The sequence below is a fragment of the Python bivittatus genome, unplaced genomic scaffold, assembly GCF_059951505.1.
Source record: "Python bivittatus isolate LINGU-HERP-01145 unplaced genomic scaffold, Pbiv_v1 ctg000480_np1212, whole genome shotgun sequence".
In the NCBI taxonomy this organism is placed as follows: domain Eukaryota; kingdom Metazoa; phylum Chordata; class Lepidosauria; order Squamata; family Pythonidae; genus Python; species Python bivittatus.
The window spans coordinates 26,230,469-26,251,215 of record NW_028277075.1 but is presented as its reverse complement, the minus strand read 5'-3'; the positions used below and the strand labels follow the sequence as shown (position 1 = coordinate 26,251,215).

Sequence of the window (20,747 nt, the reverse complement as noted above, 5' to 3'; positions counted from 1 at the left end):
AAGCAATTTCACGTGTGTGCAGTTGGCAGAATACAATTCATCCTTGGGAAGGACACAGTGATGTCCACAGGAGATGGTCAAAATGTCAAGATGGTGGTTGTGACCATGCAGTTGAAGCCCCACTCTTTATAGATACACCCATCTGCAAAAGGGTGGAGCTTCAGTTACATGGTCACCACTGCCATCTTGACCTTTTGATCACCCTCCATAGATGCCCCTGGAAGGACAGTTATCCTACATCTGTTGCAGGCCCAACATTTTGGGAGTCTGGGGAACATCCATGGGTGTTTTTTAACTTAGGCAACAAGTGGTTCCAGCTTCTCCTCTTCTGTACCCCACTCTTCTTTCAAGCAGAATCAGATCCTTTGCCTAAATATGCACGCATTGGCCTCATTAGGCACTCAATCTATTCCTATGGTCTCTCTTCCATCCACCTCAAAGTACAGAAGGGTACTTACCATGTTTAAACTCTCCCCCCCCCCCAATAATTATCTAAAGATGTTGAAAACTGTTTTGCAGCCTAATACAGGTAGGCCTCGCTTACCAACTGCCTCATTTGGTGACTTTTTGAAGTTACAACAGTGTAAAAAAACAGCTTTGCAACCAATCCTCACATTTATGACCATCGCAGCATCCTATAGTTATGTGATCACCATTCGTGTGTTTCACAACTGGCTTGCAATAAGCAGAGTTAATGGAGAACATCGATGGGTCAGCCAGCACCAGGTCCCAGTGTGATGCTCCTCAGGAAAAAGCCCAGGAAGAACCCAAAAAATTAATTATTAGTTCAAACAAACTGACTAGATAACACCCCTGAACAGATCTAAGTAAAGTCCCACTGATTTTATGAGTATGTTCAACATGACAGTTGACTTTAATGGGGCCATAGGACTTCTGAATTTGAACTGAATTGTGTTGGTTCCTCAAATGCCAGCCCTAATTGTTCTGTGGAATCTCATTGAAAAAGTTAGAAGCAAATTCTATAGTATTGCTGCTGGTTGGGAAGTCCAAAAACTGTCTGAACGCATCTGGAGGGCACTATTTATATGGCCACCCAGAGTAATGAATTTGAGATCGGCAGCCATATAAACTGAAATAATAAATAAATAAATTGGGGAACCCGATTCATTTGTATTTTTATTGCTCCCTATTCCTTTAATTGCTGAAAATCCCAGGACAGACAAGTTGGCTTACAGTGATTTGGGAAACCCAGGTTCAAGTTCCTACTCAATCATGGACATCAAAGGATGACTTAGGGCCAGTCATTTTCATTCACTCCAATCTTCCCCACAATATAGTTGTTGTGAGAATAAAAATGAAGCAAGACGATATGTACACTGAGCCCCTTAGAAGAACAGAGAGATAAAATTGTAATGAATTAAAATCCATACTTTCACAAGGAAGGATGTAGGAATTCCTATACTGGATAGCAAATCTGCTAGCCTTGTACCCGATTACCACAATTAGGTCCTCCACCCTAAAGTGTTTAATTTTCAACCTATTCTCAGATCTCTGCTCTCTTTTTCTGATTCTCTGAACCCCTGTTTGTGCAAACTGTAGAATGGGCCACATCTGTGGAGGACGCAGCACACAGATACAATCACTGATGATGCTCTGACTTGCTTCATATCTATGTGGTAGCAATCTAGTGATTTAAGTCCACAGCAGTATTAAGGCCTTCACCCCCAATTAACCAAGATGATTACTTCAACAGACTGAGGAAGAGAGGGAGGGAACTATTTATGTTTCTGGAATTCGGAGAGGGGTGTGGTCATGAATCATGTTTTAAAACATCTTCTTGTCTCCTTCAGGCAGGAGGCATTGTCAGTGGTGGAGTCTATCACTGTGTTCCATTCCAAGCCCCTGGAGTGAATTATATGCAACTGATACTACCATGGGAGCAAATTCAAGTTCATCTGAGGTAAGAAATTCTTCTGCGCAAAATAATGTACCTTGAACTTGTGAAAAGCTAGTTTAGAAGCTCATTGTGATTAATTTTAAATGTAGAGAGAATTAGAATGTATTAGACTGCTTTTTGACAAGTCCACAGATGGTGCTCATTGAAGAGTTGCCTATTGTCTCTACTCTTTTAGGGAGGCTGTACAGTATATTTGTGCTTCATTTCCTTTGAAAACAGCTGGATAGAAATCCCTACATCAAACAAACAAATGCTAATGGGAAAATTGTGGTATATATATGCAAGTTGATACTTATAGAAGTATCAAATGAGTATTTTAAATTTGTGTTTAAAATACATGTATTTTGTTTTTTCTTTAGGGATTAGCCAACAATCGAGAAGAGCGGGAAAGAGTGGTATGTACAAAATGGACAAGTACTGAGTTGAAAATGTTTGCATATTTTTCAATTATTCTCATTTAATTTTAGAGAAAAAAATGCTTTAATTTTAGAGAAAAACTGCTTTTGGAAAAAAGGTGAATTACTTTGAAAAATTGTCCGGGATGGATTTTTGTACTTATATAGTAGCTAATGGAGTCTGTGGATGTGACCTGTCTTTTACCGAACAATTGACATCTTCTTTGTGAACATCAATTAAAGCTGAAGGCTAGGAGTTGTGAGGAAACTCTTCTCTTGGTTCTTCTTCAGATCAGGAAGAACAGATAGGCAGAAAGGCTGCAGAGTAATGCAGAGCTATGAAATTCAGGAGGAATAGCCAGCAGCAATAACAAAACCACAGAAACAATAAGATGAGTTTGCAACCTTTATCAGTCATTTGAAGTCCTCAGATCCTTCAAAGTAGGTGGAGCTGAAATTTTCAGTCCCATTTTTCTTTTAGGAGTTCAGGAGACTAAAGGTGTGAATAGGGTCCCTTAAGCCTTTCAAACCTACCCCAAACTTGGCTGATTTATAAGCTATTACTGTTTATATCAATAGCATGTGCCTTACAAGGTCCTTACATCTTTATTTCATTTTTCTTTTATTCATTATAGGTGATTCCCCCCTCCCTCATATACTTTTTCTCCTCATTCTCTTATTCTTAGCTTATTTCATGGAAATATGAGTATTTGTGTCTTATAGGCACAATGTATGCTTCATTATATTTATGCACATATTCCAGTCCTCCCCCTCTCCATTTTGAGGCACTGGACCTGATGCACAGGGTACAGAATGTGGTGTAAGACTATACAGATGATACCAAAACTGTTTTTGAATACTTGATCCCTTTGAAGATATATTTGCAGTCAAGCTTCTCTTTATTGTATTGATAAAACATTTGAATTGTTTTATATAAAAAGGACAAACTGCTGGGCCAAAATAGCAATACAGTAATAAAACCATTAAAGAATAGGAAGAAAATGGGCAAATTCTTTTAGCATGCTAACTGGGTTGGCTAAATATGTGCTGTGTAATTCTTCCTCTTCCTTCAACACAGATCTTTAAATTCAGTTGGTAGTGCCACTTTGTTTTATGTGAACTGTAAATCTTCAGTGTCTACCATTCCTAGGAATCTGTAATAACACATTGAAGTCCACAAGTACCTATAGTTCCACATGCCAATTAATGTTAACTCCGTGCTTACCTGCAGTGTTAAACCATAGCAGAGTGACACATTGTAGTTAAAGAGCCACAGTGAGCACACTCAAGTTGCAGTATTCAGTGCTTCTATTAGAGTCCCAACTACTCCATTTCATTCTGCCTTTTCTGCAAGTTTCCCTTGAAAGGCAGCATTTCACATCCTTGGAACATGCTTAGGACCTACTGAGTTATTTTGTGAGTTTGCCCCCATGTTGGAGTTTTTGTAGGTGCCAACTGAGTGTATCTGCTATATGATCATATATTGAGCCACACAACAGTTTTCCCATGTACTCTTGCTGGAACCATCATCTCCTTTCCTAGAGGTTCTTACAAGCAGCTAAGCTGGAACTTTGTAAAGATTGTGTCTTACAGGCCCTGGCTATAACACCCAGGGTTAGGTATCCAATATGATGTTTAAGGGAGCGATCCTAAACATATCTGGCAGTGAACACGTCCCTCTGAATTAAACATTTTTCTGATTAGATGCACATAGAATCGCATCACACACTTTTATATTTGAATAGGTACTCCCTATCACATGCTTGGAAAAGTTATATTTGTTGAATGTTGCTCTGTCACATACCTGTTTAAAAGCAGAGAAAAGTCATTCCCACACACATAATCGATACTGACTTAAAGCATCTGCCATCCACTGCTGTTTCCATGTGTCGATAATGAAGACAGGCCTTGTACTGTCACCCTGTCACCCTGGTACTGCTTTAAGAAGCTATAAATGTTTGCGTCCAAAGCTCATAGGAATAAATAGAGCAATACAACTTTGTTTACTGCTTCCAAGCAAGTTCTGGATCCTATATTGTGCACTGATAAATTTATCTCCCTGTTAAACTCTGTCTTGGTAGTGTCCAATAGAGCAAACCTTTTTCTGTATCTTTCACTTGAGAAGAATGTGAAGATTGTTTTTGGGGAATAGTTTTTTCAGGATAATGAATCTTTCCACGACTTTCATAAATGTGTAGTCTAATTAGATGATAATGCAGTTTCCCCTTTAAATCATTTGTCAGGCTACCTTTCCATATGACTTGGTACCTTATTGGTTTGTTTGTTATCTGATGAGAAATGGGCATGGTTTCCATTCAACAAGAGGAGAAGAGAGGGGCCTCCACAGGGCATGGTAAAAAAAAGTCAAGATAGCACATGTGATACACATAATAAACATGCGGAGCTTCTATCCCATAATTGTGGCCACCATCTTGACTATTTTACCACATCCTGTCCCTGGGAGGTGCTGTAAATTATGCTCATTTATGTTTCAATTAATTTGTTTGTAATAGCCATCCTAGCTTGAGATGATGCAGTTGTAGACAGAAACATTCAGAGAACACCAGATTAGAAAGGCTGATGAATTTTATGTGCTGAGTTTCTTCAGTTTGCTTCATATGTACAATTAAATCCATTACTTTCTAAGTATCAGGCTGTAGTATATGCTATGCTGTTTTCCTTTTTATACTTTTAACTGCCAGAGTTTAAAGCTGAATTAATAGCAGCTGAATGCCCTTTTTCAGTCTGTTGTTTTATAGAGGATGAAGTTGGTTGGCTATAATAATTTGATAATAACTGTTTTAAATTCCAAATTTTATAATACTTGTTTTAATTTGCAAGAGGTGGTAGTGTGTTTCCTTAAACTAGGTGTGAGATAATCTTCCTTCAGCTGTATGCATCATTGATGTAAATTAAATAAAAGTTTGCATTTCTTAACCTTGGACTTAACTTTTACTACATTGTAGTCAGTATCTTGTAGCTAAAAATGCTTTTGAATAGCCAAAAAGTCATCATTCCTATTTTCATTTTAAATCTTGTATTTTTTATTTCTTTGGGAGGTCATTTATCCCACTGGCAATGTATAGCATCTTCTAGAAGCATCTAACCATTGTTGTGGCAAAATTACAATAGTGAGGACAGACTTTATATTACTTCAGCAAAGGCTAGATGATGCTACGAGGATGCCCCAGACAGGAAATGGTCTTGTTCTTTTAAACTGGATTTGTAATACATTTTGTACATGTTATAAAGCAACCATAGTACCAGGGTGGACAAAATGCTGTTAAAACATTGGGGTGGTGTGCTTTAGTGCTTTAAACAAAATAAATTACATTATATGTTAATCGGTTTTGTTACCTGTTGATTTGGACTGGGGGATTGTGAAGCTTCTCTGAATTTTTTGAAAGATACTTTGTCTCACTGAGTGGGTTCACACATACTAAGCCATAGCATAGTTTATTCATGTTCGTTTCAGTGTTTTGTATGAACCCAGCCACTATGGCTTATAAACCATGGTTTCTGGCTTAATATGATGGGAGGACTCATCCAGTTATGGTTTAATCAACAAAACACTGTTAAGCAAATCATGGGCTAGGGTAATGTATGTGCCAGGTCATTTTGTGAGTAGTTGAATGGGAGAGCAGGAAACTTTAATTAATATTTTTCTCATTTTTTAAAAAAAGAATGTAACATTTGAATAATGAAATCCTACTGAGGCAATTGCCACTGAATCCAGAAGTAAGTAAACCATTAATCAGTAAAGCCTAGTTGAAATTATAGGAGCAGTTGAGGATGTCCTACTTCAGAGAAGCTAGACATCTTTTCTTATGTTTGATCTTTCCCACATTATGTCTCCTTATTTTGTTTCCTTCTGTCTCTTTGTGGGAGGAATACACTCAGCTGCATACTTGGTTGTTCAAACAGGCACCAACAGTCCCTCTTCCTCCTGGGACATTTCATATTAGTAGTATCAATCCATAAGCAATGTAATAGAACTTGACATGGAAGCTGATTCATATGGTAATTTTCACATATGTGGCTTTCCCCACAAGTTAGTTATGGAATGCTAATTTCACCTTGTGAAGTCAGCATGGAATCATCAGATGTGAAGTCTCATCATATCCTGGCCCAGCCTCAGTTTCCTAATATCCAGGATGTGTTTTGCTGTAATCACTACCACACTGTTTTCACAGGGCCAGGGCACTTGGTCAGACTTGGTACTGTACAGCAAGTTCCTCAAATGAACACCTAGCCCACAGGAAGATGAGCATGTGAACATGTACAGATTGCTAAGCATGCTTCAGTCCCAAGGAAGTCAGCACATAACTGTGGCTGTTTTGTGGCCGTTAGGGATTAGCAGTTGTCCTGGGAATTTTGCCCTTTCTCTCCTAATAGTTTATTTTATTTATATTTCAAATTTGTCACCGCCCATCTCACTGTGGAAATAGTTGCTGCTGTTGGTTTGCTGTTATTATATTACTTCTAATGTTGGGCTCACAGCTCAATAATAAGAAGAATGAGCAATTATTGACCTGATATTTGGAGGATGAGGCATTCTCTATACATGTTCATTCTGAACAGGCCACTGGAAATGCAGCAGAAAGGATGACCCCTTGCATACAGCATTCGTAGCTGATGAAGCTATTTGCTGATCACAAACACAAACAGCTGAAGAGATGTTTGGCATTCTGCCAGCATAAACACCTTATGAATACCAACTCTCTATTTAGTAATGTTATGTGTGGTAGCATGCACACCCTCTTCTTTTGCATGTGAGGACCACTCTTTGATGGTTTCTATTCTATAGAATAGAGTAGAATATTATACACACCTCCAAGAGTATCTAATAATATTCATATGTTTCCCTCCAGTTCAATTCCAACATGTCTGGGTCTTGTGGTTGAACATTCAAATTGCAGGTTTGCTAGTAGATTTTTGTTTGTTTGTTTTTGGTATTGGACAGAAATCCCATAACTGCATTTCTCAAGCAAATACAGCTTTATGAAGCACAGGCAGATGCCTGGAGGCTGTGGGAGGCAAGTTATAAAATATCATGATGTCACAATGCAAACACTGCCCCTTATGTACTTGTGTGTGATGTCATGAAACAAGTACAAGGAGAGGCAGAGCTTGTATCATGACATCACATCAACTCTACTTACTTTTAGGAAAACTGTTAAGACCTAGCACTTCCCCCAAGACATTAGGGGCCAGTTGAGTGACAGTCCCTTTTTAGTTGTTCTGTTATGTTGCTTGGTCTATTTTATATTTATATATTGTATACCTTTAATGTTATATGTTGGGGGCGGGGAGTTGGCTTATTATTATTATTATTATTATTATTATTATTATTATTATTATTATTATTTGCTGTACCCCTTCCAGAGTCACACTGTTTGAGCTGGGCGGCCTTATAAATCTTGTTAATAAATAAATAAATAAATAAATAAATAAATATATTGTCATCTTGCTGTCATTGTGGTTAGGAACAGATCCCTATGTTACTAAGGGAAAAAAGTAACATATAATAGTGATCGTTCATTAGAAGATCCTCCAGACATAAATGCAGACCTAGTAACCCCGCAAGATGAGCCCCCTTCTCAAACAGTACAGTAGTGTAATCAGGGGCATTCAACTGCAAACAATTTTGAAATATAACCCGGCCAGTCTGTTGTGTTCATGGACAGGAAAATGCACCGTCAAGACAGGGAATGCTTGAAAAAGTGGCCTTGTGCTCACTGGAAGGATTCTTGAGTTACCCTCCCTCCCCCTCCCCATCTCTTAGCAGGGTGCTGGTGTGCTGAAGAGTTGCCACCACAAGCCTCACTAGGAGCCTGAAAGGCACAGTATAGCACATTGTGTTCATGGACAGGAAAATGCACCGTCAAGACAGGGAATGCTTGAAAAAGTGGCCTTGTGCTCACTGGAAGGATTCTTGAGTTGCCCTCCCTCCCCCTCCCCATCTCTTAGCAGGGTGCTGGTGTGCTGAAGAGTTGCCACCACAAGCCTCACTAGGAGCCTGAAAGGCACAGTATAGCACATAGGGAAAAGGTAGCAACTGATTCTCTTTTATTGTAGTGAAGTGAGGAAAGGGATAATGACTTAAGCTTGTGGGGGCAGCAGGACCAGGCGCCCTGCTACTGATCTGCTTGAGGAACTGTTGGCCAGAAAGACCAAGTGCTGACTGGCTAGTGGTTCTCTGTGAACTGTTGCCTGACAAATGGAATATGCCTGTGCTCATACCAACCACACACCCGAATAGATATTAAAATGGTCCAAGCAGCCTGGATCAATCTCAGGTATGTTTTCAACTAGCTCAAAAATGAATGGTCTGTTGGTGTGGAAGAGCTCTGACCCAGATTTCATAAGGTCTTACCTCCTCTGGAGAGGGCAGTCAGTGTGTCACCCCGTTAGTTTAGAGCAGTGTTTCTCAACCTCAGCAACTTTAAGATGTGTGGAGTTCAGCTCCCAGAATTCCCCAGCCAGCATGCTTAAAGTTCCCCAGCCACACATCTTAAAGTTGCTGGGGTTGAGAAACACTGGTTTAGAGAATTCAGAAACTATTAACTTTTATCTATTTCTGACTCACCATTTGGGCTGTGCAGGGCTTCAGAATTGAAAGAAAAATGGTTCTTTGGAGCATGTACAGATGCTTATCTTGCTCATGCAGCAACTCCATAAAGCAGCTGTGTTCTTTCCTGGGAACTGCCCCATGTATTGCAGTGCGACCTTCAGAAAGGATGCATTTGGCTTAAGGCATCATTGAGAACTTCTACATGCCTGTTACTGTGCATTCAGGAGCACCTTTTCCCCTTTAAATCTGAAGCCCTACATGCTATTTCTTCTCTCTCTCATTTGTATTGGTCCATATCTCCAAATATAATCACACAAATGCTGATGTTTATGTGTTGCTGTTTTATTAACAGAGGGAAGAAACTCCGTTCAGACTTCTCACAGTTAGAATAATGAAAGCCAGAAATATACAGAAGGCAGACACGTGTGAGTATCTTTGTTGTTAGTGGAACTCCCATGCCACTAGATAGACAATTCTTTGTCAGCACACAATACACATACATTAGATTAATAAAGGTACCTGAACTTTATGGAAGAAAGTGGAAGATACAACACATAGTATATGTATTGTCGAAGGCTTTCACGGCCAGCATACAATGGCTGGTGTGGGTCTTCCAGGCTGTGTGGCGGTGTTCTGGAAGTTTTGTTTCCTAACGTTTTGCCAGCACATGTGACTGGCATCTTCAGAGTGCAGGAGCACAGACAGGAGCAGTTCTCTCTGTGCCCAGGGTGATGTGATCCTTTTGTGGGTATTTATAGAGATCTGAAGGGGGGGATTGGGTGTGTGTGTGGGGGGGGGTTGGGTTACTGAGTGGCTGCTTGTTTTGGTGTCAAAATATGTGTGTATCTTCCTGGGGATTAGGCAGGGTATTTTCTTCTATTGAATTGTTAATGAGGGGCTGCTGGGGGTGATTAGCAAGTTCATTGTGTGAACTGTTCACATGTCCTGGTGGTTGAGCTGACTTCGTTGACCTTTTGCAGGCTGTATTTTTCAGGATTGGTAGCCAGGTTTTGTTGATTCATGGACAATAAGTCTACCAATGGCTCCAAAAATTAAAGATAGAATGTGTCTAAATACAGTTCTTAGGAGATACAAATGCTGCAAGAGATGCTATTTTCATGCCCTGCTTGTGGATACAAAGATATTGGCCTTCCCTTTCTAAGTCACAAACATGTAAAGCAGCATGTTTTGTGTAGGATGAATGCTACTTAGTGCAGCTTTCTCCATCTTCAGATTATTAGACAACAACGCCTATCGTCCTAATAGTACCAGGATAGAAAAGATTAGCTAGCTGCTTATAGTCACAATTCATATACATAACTGCTAAACATGGTTGATTTTATGAAGTTCGACAGAGGTGAGGTGACAAAGTGAGACATTTTGATTTCTGGCCCAGATATTCCTGGTATGGGATGCGATACAAAGGGCTGCTGCTGCTGCTGCTGCTGCTGCTGCTGCTGCTACTTCAGTAGCTGCATTGTCAATCACCTGAATATGCAGAAGGCCAGCTTTGGGCAGTTTTGCTCGTGTAAAGATGTCAGACTCCTAAGAGGCTTACAAATGATGGAAAAACAATATACTTATGAGGAAATCTATGGCCCTGTTTCTACCACATGCTTCAAGAAGATAGGGAAGAGAAGCCTGTTATGCAAATATGGGGGTCTCTCTAGGAATTCTCTATTTGTGGCCATTTTGTTTTCATTCCCCCATATGCCCAGAGGAAGGTGAAAAGGGAGAAAAAGTGCTCGGTAACTTCCCAGATCCTGCCCATTATGGTGCTGGTTCCAGCAATGCTAATGTGACGGTTTTTTTGTTTTTTGTTTTCCCAAAAGGGAGGAACTTTCAAAAACAAAAGTGGGGGGAGGAAGTGATAACAGTGAGGACTAAAATATAGCTAACCAAACATCCCTCAGTTTGTGTTGCCAGCATGTGAAAGTGGATGAATTGACTGAAGGAAAAGATCTCTAGGTTAGTTGTTTCATGAGAAAAGGCCATTTATGTATTGGGAAAGCAGGAATAATAGGTAAGAGACAAAAGCAATGGCGCAAATATATTGACTTTTTATGAGAAAGGAGATCAGTTCACAAAATCAAAATTCCAGGGGAAGGACAAAATTCTATCACATCATGACTTTCCCTTAAAATGGACCTTCTGGAAGGTCCCAAACAGTAAGAAGATATATCCTGAAAACCACTGCCTTCCTAAAATATCACAAATGGGTATTATTGAACAATTGTGTAATTTAATCCATTGCTGGGCACTGAGAAATTAATGATTTATTATATCCATTATGGAATTATTATCATAATTTCTATACTGTCCTTCAATAACAGTTCCTAAGATGGTTTTTACATAAAAAATGAGTGGATGTGTGGAAGGGAATCACACAATGAAAATAGAAGCAAATCAAACAATAGGAATGAGGTATATTTTGCACTGGTGAACTAGATTATCAGTTTGGTGTTTGAGCAGTCATTATTGATCTGTATATATAATGATGCCTAAACTAGGATTTCATCTTCTCCCTTCTGTGGTCCTTTTTTTATGTGTGAAAGCATGTTTTCATGGGTTATACATTAGCATGCTTATGGTCATAGCATTGGACAGAGGGAGAGAACTGTCCAACTACCTCAATTAGCAGGTATTGGGGAAGGGGAGGAGTTGGAGGGCAGAAAGGTGGGTGTCATATATGCTGCTATGAGCTCCCTAAGTTATTCTAAAGATGTAAATGTTTCATTTTGAATTGTATCAAGCTCAAAACTTTGCAAATGTCATATTTTGAGCTCAAAACTGCAGTTTGAAATGGGAAATCTGATCTGGAAGCATGGTCTCTCAAGCTTGAGACACCTCAGAGTGCTTGAAACAGCCCTGTTTCACATGCAGGATTGCAGTTTCTTACTCATGCAGGACACTGCAAACTTTCGAGCTTGAAACAGTTTGGAAAGATGTATTGCACATCCCCAGTTATCCCACTGTTCTTAAGTACGGCAAATGATGTTGATTGTTATTCTTGCATCATTGGTAGAAAGTCTTGGTTGGGCTTAGACTATTTGCTAAGATTACCTGTGTGGGGAGGGAGATGTGGAGAGGAAAACATTTTACAGGGTAAAAAAGCTGGTTCAAAAGACAGCCTATATAAATAGAATATAGCCAATAGAGTTTGAATTAGAAATTAATTCTAATGATCTACCATGATGCGTATGCAAAGAGACATTTTGTGACAGTGTACAGGGAGTCTTGGCTATTCTGAATTACTTCATCGTGGCTTCAGTAACTTCTCTAAAACATATGCTATTCTTTGTTGAGAAGTGCACCACTCATTTGTTTTAATTTAGCTGCTGATGCAGACAAGGAGACTGAAATTTGCTGAGCCAGAATAACCAGACCTCCGGGTGTGGTACTGCAAACTAAATTAGTGCTGGGGCTGCTAGTGGTCATGCCTGATGGGCTGGTTTGATCTTATTCTTTAAGCAGCCAGAAGTTTTGGTCTCACCATTCTCCTTTGTTGTAATGAGCGTGATATGGACACTAGATCTGCTGCATCTGAATCAATAAGAGTTAATGAGTCTTCTGCCACCCTACAGACATTCTGTTCTCACATCATCTAAATCTGTAGAAAACTTGGACTCAGGGAAGCAACTTTTTTTCTTCCACCATGCCTTCTGCACAGTTTATGACTGGCTCTTATACATATAATACGATCCCATGTTCCAATTGTTTCAGTGTTAAAGGATTGCTGGTCACAATTTTTCTTCTTACTCTACAGTTACTGAATCTGATTGCTATGTGACTCTTTCATTACCAACTGCTTCAAGTGAAGTAGTTCGGACTGAAACTATTCCCAATTCAAAAAATCCAGAGTGGAATCAAGCTTTCACCTATAGGATCGACAACCGTATAAAAGTAAGATTATGTATTCTTCTTTTTGCCATAAATATGAAAAATCCAGTCAGGTTTAACTGATATATTAAAAACAAGATTATCTATCTATCTATCTATCTATCTATCTATCTATCTATCTATCTATCTATCTATCTATCTATCTATCTATCTACCTACCTACCTACCTACCTACCTACCTACCTACCTACCTACCATCTATCTCAGTAATGGACCAATTTTTCTAGTGTGAAACTTACCTAATAAAGATGGAAACATTCATGAACAGTGGGAAAATGTCAATGGGTTTGGTAGACTCCCCAAGATTTGCAGAAGTACAAAAGTCTTTAGGAACAAAAAATCCTTATTGAAATCCCTCTTCCAAATCTCAACATGAATTATATAATGACTGAACACGAGATGCTTACCAATTATTGTGATGGAACACAGGGTGAGATACTATGTGGTATGTTTGTAGGAGAAAATCCATGTAAGTCTGTGGTGGCAGTGAAAATGAGAAGTCTGATAACACCTTTTCTGACTAAGAAATTTTATTAAAAGGCATAAGCTTTTGTGAGCTTCTGATGTGTAATATGTTTGAGGATCTCTTTGAATAAACACAAATAAATTATTACTAGTTGTTAATAATTTTAATTAGTAAAATCATTTAACAAATAATATTTGTTAGCCAGAAAAGGTGCTACCAGACTCCTCCTGATATTTAATGTGTTTGGGGATCTTTGGGAATAAACCCAACTAATGTGGCAGAGGGATATAGTTGCCAATGGTTTTCTTATCTACAGCTATCAGAAAGATTTAAAGTAGACAAAAGAGTTTAAGATATTGAACTTTGTAAGACTGATTTTGAAATAGAACTGTGTACAAATAATGAACACATAATCGCTAAAATTTATAAACTTTTATTGAAATTTGAAACAGAAGAAGAACAAATGAAAGAATGTATGATAAAGTAGGCTAAAATTTTTGGTTATAATAAACAGATCGAACAATGGGAAAATGTGATTGAAAGGATTGAAATTTACATTATGTTATAATCTTAAAGAGAACTTTGATAAAATGATGTACCATGGTTACATGGCACCAGAGAAATTGTCTAGAATGTATAAAGGAAATGTAAACAACAAGAAAGGTCATTTTATCATGCTTGGTGGATGTGTAAAAAAGCTAGAAAATTTTGTATTCAAATACATACACTGATTCAGAGGATTTTAAAGATTCATATATAGTCGAGACCAGAAGTCTTCCTCTTGGGACTAATGGACAAACAGTTGGAAAAAAGTCATGGAACTTTGTTTTTTTTATATGATAACCACAGCGAGATTATTGTATGCACAAAAATGGAAAGATTTGGCAATACCTACAATGGAGGAATGGTTGTGAAGATGATGGAACTTGCTGAGATGGCCAAATTGACTTGTTTGATTAGAGAAAAGACAATATGTTTGCTTATTGCTGACTGGAAACCCCTTATGGATTTTTTCATAAAACAGAAAAAAAATGAATTTATAATTTATGCTTTTGATTATTATAGGTTAGATTATAGAAAGAAGAGAGTAACTTTAGAGAAAGTGGTAAATATATAACTGTACTTATAACTGCTATAAAGAAGATCGGAAGCCATTTCTTTGTATCTTCCTTCCTTCCTTCCTTCCTTCCTTCCTTCCTTCCTTCCTTCCTTCCTTCCTTCCTTCCTTCCTTCCTTCCTTCCTTCCTTTTTTAGCTTTCTCTTTGTTTTTTTTCTTTTTTCTTCCCTACTCCATATTAGTTTGTATTAGTTTTTACCTTTGTTTTTAAAACTTTTAATAACATTATTTAAAAAAAAAGAAATAAACATAACTAATAATTGGATATACACTTGAAGTAGGCATGAGACATCTGACAGAAAGGGACTGGTATGGAGTGCAGATTTATTTATATGCAGATAAGCTGGATGGCTGATTACTAAGTGGGTAACATTTCTGAAATGCTCAGCTAAATCACTGCAGTTCTTATTTGTTCATTATTATCATTTCTAGGTCACAGCAGGTGATTTCACCTGGAAGGACAGGGCAGGCCTGGTTAGCATTTGAATAGGAGGCCTCCAGGGAATATTAGATCTGCATGCTAGAGTGGGAAGCTAAACAATCATCTCCAAAGAATGCAGAGGAGAATCAGTTCTGCATTGTTCATAAAATCCCTTGAGTTGAGCTTGACTTAAAGGAAACCTTGCCCTTCAGATTTTTAGCTCTGTTTCAGTTGCATTATTCATAAGATGATTTATAAAGTTAAATCCAAATAATACAACTGGATAAAGCAATATAAATGCACCATTTCCAAATGCCTGGCAAATAATAATAATAAAATAATAATAATAAAAAATCATCATCATAATCATCTACCCTTCAAAGAGGCCAGCAAAGATTACAGGTGAATATTCTTAGTGAGTTCATAGCCAGATTGAGGTCCTTGCAGTCCTACGTTGTTTTTTGCGTAGACCACTTGGTAGCTCCGTCTTTAAGGTATACTGATTTTTAGGGTGGACAGATGAGTCACCAAAATTATCTTAAATATTTTTGAGGGGGTAAAAAAATATCGGTGACATTATGATATGTGTGTCAAAAATATATGTTAATCACTAATATGTGCTGCCACCTTAGCATGTACTGTATAATCCATGTTATGTCAGCTGAGTGAACTGAGATATTTTATAAGAACATAGAATCAGTATGGTTTTCTGCCCAGAGCTTACACATGTGATAATCAAAGATTACAATAAGTAACAGATATTAACAGCTGATTTGATATTTAGGCTGATTTCAACATTCTTATCTTGTACATTAAAAAATATTTAAATTAATGAAGAGAACATTAACATTGGTGCATGTTTTTTACATTGACTATTAATATATGCAGAAGAAATTCTTGAAGCAATGAAAGACATATAACTATGTACTATAAGTAGCAGGTTTGAGGACTATTTGCCTGCTGAATTAGAAAAAAAATAGGCTAAATTTTAAAAAATTAGCATGTTTGACATTAGGATTATGTTTAATCAAATTCTAGTATCACTGCCTTTTGTTTTTTATCGTTGCACTGTGATTTTTTTTTTCAACACAAATACTAAATGATTTTAGTATCAAGGTGTCAGAACAAAGGTTTTTGCCATGCAAGACTTAGAGAATGTATCAGAAATCTAGACAAAATTTTACTGACCACAACTAGGACCAGAGGTACTTAGGGATGAGATGCCAGATATTGTTGAACTCCAGTTCTCATCAATTTAGTCAGCATGGGCTATGGTAAAGGAAGATGGAATTTGCAACCCAATGTCTGGAAAGGCACATGTTGTCCATCTACAGATTTATTTTAAGGACGAGTAATATATTATCTTCAAAGTTATTTTATATATTTTGCTTGTGTACCTCAACCAGTGGAATAATGCAGCTTTTAATCTGCATCTCCCTTTCTTGTGTTTCCTAAAACTCATTCTATAAGCTTCAACATATAATAGTTTATTGCTTATTAATACTGTATAAATAATGAAAATGTATTATCATTAGAATACTCTACACTTGAAGCTCTGTGATGAAGATACATTTACCAAAGACGATCATCTTTACACAGTTCTCTTTGATGTTGGAAAACTGCGTACAGGACAAACTACTCGTGTGAGCTTCAAATTAAATCCTGAAGTAAGTGGTGAAATTATGCTAAGAAATATACAATGAAACAAATACATCTTTGCTTTCACTACTGTATAACTGAACTTTATTAAGATCCCTTCTATAGCTGTATTCAGATTATGTGAATCTATAAACAACTCCTTGAGCATGCATGTAGGAATCATAATAAACAAATGGACTAAACATTTCATCAATGTTGTTGTATGGAAATTCAGAAATGTTTATCTCTATTCATTGTTTGTGTTTTAAGAACAAATATAACTGCAGATTTTGTTGAAAATGTTAGCCAAATTGTCCCTTGTGCAGCCTTTTAAAAGTTAATTAACTGTGGTTTAATGAGTAAACCACAATTTGTTAAATTGACACATTGTAACCCATACAAACCATATTATGATTCATATGCAACAGATTAAAGCATACACATATTATATTTTGGCTTTTAGGAAAACTCTTATAATATCCAAATGGTGCTGGAGAACATATCAAAATAGAAAAAATATACTTTTAAAATGCTTATCTAGTGATAATGAAGGAAAAAAGGGAAGAGATACAAATTCTTGGCACCATATTACCCATCTTTATGTACTTGGGAGTTGAGAAGATTAGGGAAATGTGGCAATAAGCTAAATATTATTTGGAAAAGGACAGATTGTCTTGCATGGAGAATAATTCTTTTTCCTACTTGTTTATAGTCAGAAGAAGAGCTGGATGTTGAATTCAAGTTGCAAAACATGTGAGTACAACCCTTAAAGCTATAGTACAACCCTGAGAGCTATAGAGTGCTATAGATAAGCTATAATTACTAGAAACATAATTGCTATGCATAGGTTCATCATTCTGCATAAAGGATAAAGGGATTTCTGTAGTCTAGTAAACTGCCCTGCCAGCCACCCAAAGGCATGCTATAACAGCTAGCAACTGAGACCATGCTACATACGGGAACAGCCTTTGGACTCAGCAGTGGGAAGTACATAGGCAAGCAGATTTCTCAGGCAGAGAGAAACAAAATTGGTTGAGAGAAAAAGCAAAGGAAACTGACTCTAGAAATGTTGTTAGAAATCAGAGTAGAACAGAAGTTGCATAACACAAAAATGATGACCAAGGAAACCCAGTTGCTTGTGCCAAATCAGTGTGCAGAGATTATAGGTATTGCAACGTACAGGCAACAAGACAGTAAAGAGTAGGGAACAAAAGACAGCTGATGTCTGGACTGAAAATCAGTTACATGGTTTCAAAGGCTGTGTCCAAATAAACTTTTAGAAATGCAATGCATAGTTAATTACGGCAAACATGTGCAGCTTCCATATCACACACATATTTTCATACTTTTGTGTTGTGCAAAATTCTGGACTTCCACAACTTCTGTAACAAAAACCAAAAAAGGCTCTGCATGCATTGTTCGACCATGAACGAAGGAGTACCTGTTGGTTTGATTGCTGGGAGAGGGAACAGAGGAGAGATGACAGACTGGGGTCAGATGAAAATGAGGAAGACCGATGATCCTTCAAAATTTGGGTGAAGATGCAATGAGTTTTCAGCAATAAAATATGGATGGCCAAAGAAGTGTGTGAACAGTCCGCTGTTCGGAAACAAGAACAAACAGGAAATAAGCAACATTTTGCAAAAAGTAGCTTGTATCCAGTCACATATGTACATACCCATCATACTATTTCCTTTTGGGGTAAGCAATATTATGCAGATCATAAAAAAGGAGTTAAAAATAGTGAGCCAAAAGGAGTATGAAATTAAGGCATGAGATAAAAAAAAGAAAAGGAAACATAAAGCTAGCTTATACTACTGCCATTCACTATACTTCTCCATACGTTTCTATCCTTTGCAAACTATTCTTGGTTCCACTATGTCCAGACACAGATTCATAGTGCTCCCTTTTTGAAGATCTCAACAGCTCCATCCAACCATAACTTTCTCACACAGACTGCATATTTCCCACTATCTTTCAAGTGGCATTTTAATGCTTTTAAATTCTTCTATTCTCCCATCTTTAGTAAATATTATAACAAGGAATACACTTTCATGTACTTGCTCTAGCTTTTCAGCATTTATGTATAACTTGCAATTGTTTATTTCGATTTTTGTGTTAAACACAACCATCTTTGTGTTTGACCCACTCATTTTCAGCTCTGTACTCCTCATTGCATCATACGTTTGCTGCAAATTATTTTGGGTTCTTGGCCATCTGTACAGCATCATGTGCATACAAATAAATGTACTTTTAAGTCCTCAAGCAACACAACTCTAATGTCACCACAACCATTTCTTATACATTTGTCCATAAATATCTTAAATAATAAAGGGATATCCTTGCCTTACTCTCTGCCCAAAGCTGAACCATTCACTAAGCATTCTTTGTATTATCATACATGCTTTAAACATTCCATAATCAATCAATCCAATGTACTTTCTCACTTTCTCTAAATCATCAAATGTGCAAAAAACTTTCTTTTTTAGATTTATACCTTTCTCATTGACCTGATGAAAATAAAAATTTGATCTTCACATTCATTTTTTGGCATAAAATCACACTGCATATCCCAGATTTTGCTCACTGCCATTGCTTATACACTTCCTGCCAAACACATTCTGAGCACACTTAACACATTTACAGAGTGATTTTTGCATTCAATCTTACTACATTTCCTGTTCTAAAGGGCTATAATAACCGCATTCTTCTGCAAACATCAGGCACAGATGCACGCATATTAAACAAATAACAAGCAAATTCACATCCATATTTTAAAATTTCTTCAGTTACAGTATCTACATCTGCAGCCTTACTGATTTTCAATTTGTTTCACAGTATTATAATTTCCTATTCATCCATTTTTCTTGGATGCTAATATTTATAACTTTCATTTCAATTCCATTCTTCAGCATATCAGTATAATTCCCACACAAATCTATAAAATACTCATTTGAGGATTCCCTCACTTCAATTTCATCCCAAATAACTTAATCACATTTATTCTTAATTAGGTGCATTCTGCTGGAGGCTTCCTACTTCCCAAACATTTGTTTTATTTCTATCAAAATTGCATAAAGAATTCAAAGGCCTAAGTTATGCCTAGGATGGCCCAGAACAAAGAAAATGTATCATAAGCAGTGAACTATATTTGCTTTTCATGGTGAGGGAAAAAATGCCACCAAATGCCATGTCAAATCTATGAAGCTATCTGGGAAGAGTGGTGAAGCCTTTCCTTGGAGCAATTGGGGAGTAGGGAGGGATAGTGACATGGCGCCATGACATAGCTACAGGAGGAATGGGAAAAATCCCAGGAAGCAGAGTGAAGGAGAATTTTTCCTGGGGATGCATTTGAACCAGAGACCAGGACACAATTACACTGAAGCACAGATTGGTATATTGACAGGTTTGGTAATGGAGGCAGAAGAAGAGGCCCAAAGAGGGATGGAGTTACAAGCCTTCTTTAGAGGCTTATGCAAAACATACTTTTATTTGATTGATTCCATGACAATTCCAGATACTCATTAGTTATGTGATAAGACACAGCAGTCTGTGTGATTGAAAAGAGCTTAAGAACATAAGCAGTGCCCTGCTGGATCGGACCCCAGGCCCATCTAATGGAGCAGTCTGTTCTTACAGGAGTCAACAACTGCACAAGGAAGCCCACTAGTCTCCCAGTGGATGGCCTTCAGAGGTAGTCACATTACCATCAAGGCTAAGAGTCATTGAATCCCATGACTTCCATGACCATCCAACCCTTTTTTGAAGCCAGCCAAGCTGGTAGCTGGTGTCACATTTTGTGGTAACAGTAATTATAGAGTGAATACATATGTATATTGGAATGTATAATGAAGAGTGGCAAGAATGAGATCATACCTTTCCTATACAGTGGATCCTTTGGATTGAATAAAGGGGCCTATAATTTAGAGCCTCAAGTTGTTATTTTAGCTTAGCCAGTATCTAAAAACCTTGAGTTCCTAACACTAAAAGGCCAGGCTTGCATTCCTGTTTAACACTCTTGCTTATCTTGTTAGTGCCTTGTTATCTTTGATACAGCTGAGAAATCCAAGCAACTGATTGCTTTTTAGCTGAGTTTGCAATACTGTTTATTTTTAAAAAATACTGTATATATGACTTAGGGTCCAAGTTGGACCCCTCAAATTTTCCCCTACAAGAGCAAGGCAGGAGTTCTCACAAACTCTGGAGCAGGAGTGCATCAGCATAGCTTCTTAAGCCCTAAAGTGCTGTGGGGTCACAGGGCAAGGCAGCAGTCTTGGAGTGGCACAGGGCTTGGATGTGGATACAGTCATATTATATG

The 20,747-nt window shown here is 37.7% G+C and overlaps 1 protein-coding gene across 1 annotated transcript in view; it reads left to right on the top strand.

Annotated features, from left to right (window-relative positions):
* Positions 1-1,894: 1,894 nt before the first annotated feature.
* Positions 1,895-20,747, top strand: part of LOC103061859 (cytosolic phospholipase A2 epsilon-like) — a 54,439-nt gene continuing 35,586 nt past the window's right edge. Inside the window, exons 1-6 of the mRNA XM_088145506.1 lie at positions 1,895-1,921; positions 2,278-2,310; positions 9,240-9,312; positions 12,654-12,790; positions 16,327-16,458; positions 17,142-17,182. Coding sequence (XP_088001632.1) covers positions 1,895-1,921; positions 2,278-2,310; positions 9,240-9,312; positions 12,654-12,790; positions 16,327-16,458; positions 17,142-17,182 — 443 coding nt within the window. The remainder of the gene's footprint in view (positions 1,922-2,277; positions 2,311-9,239; positions 9,313-12,653; positions 12,791-16,326; positions 16,459-17,141; positions 17,183-20,747) is intronic.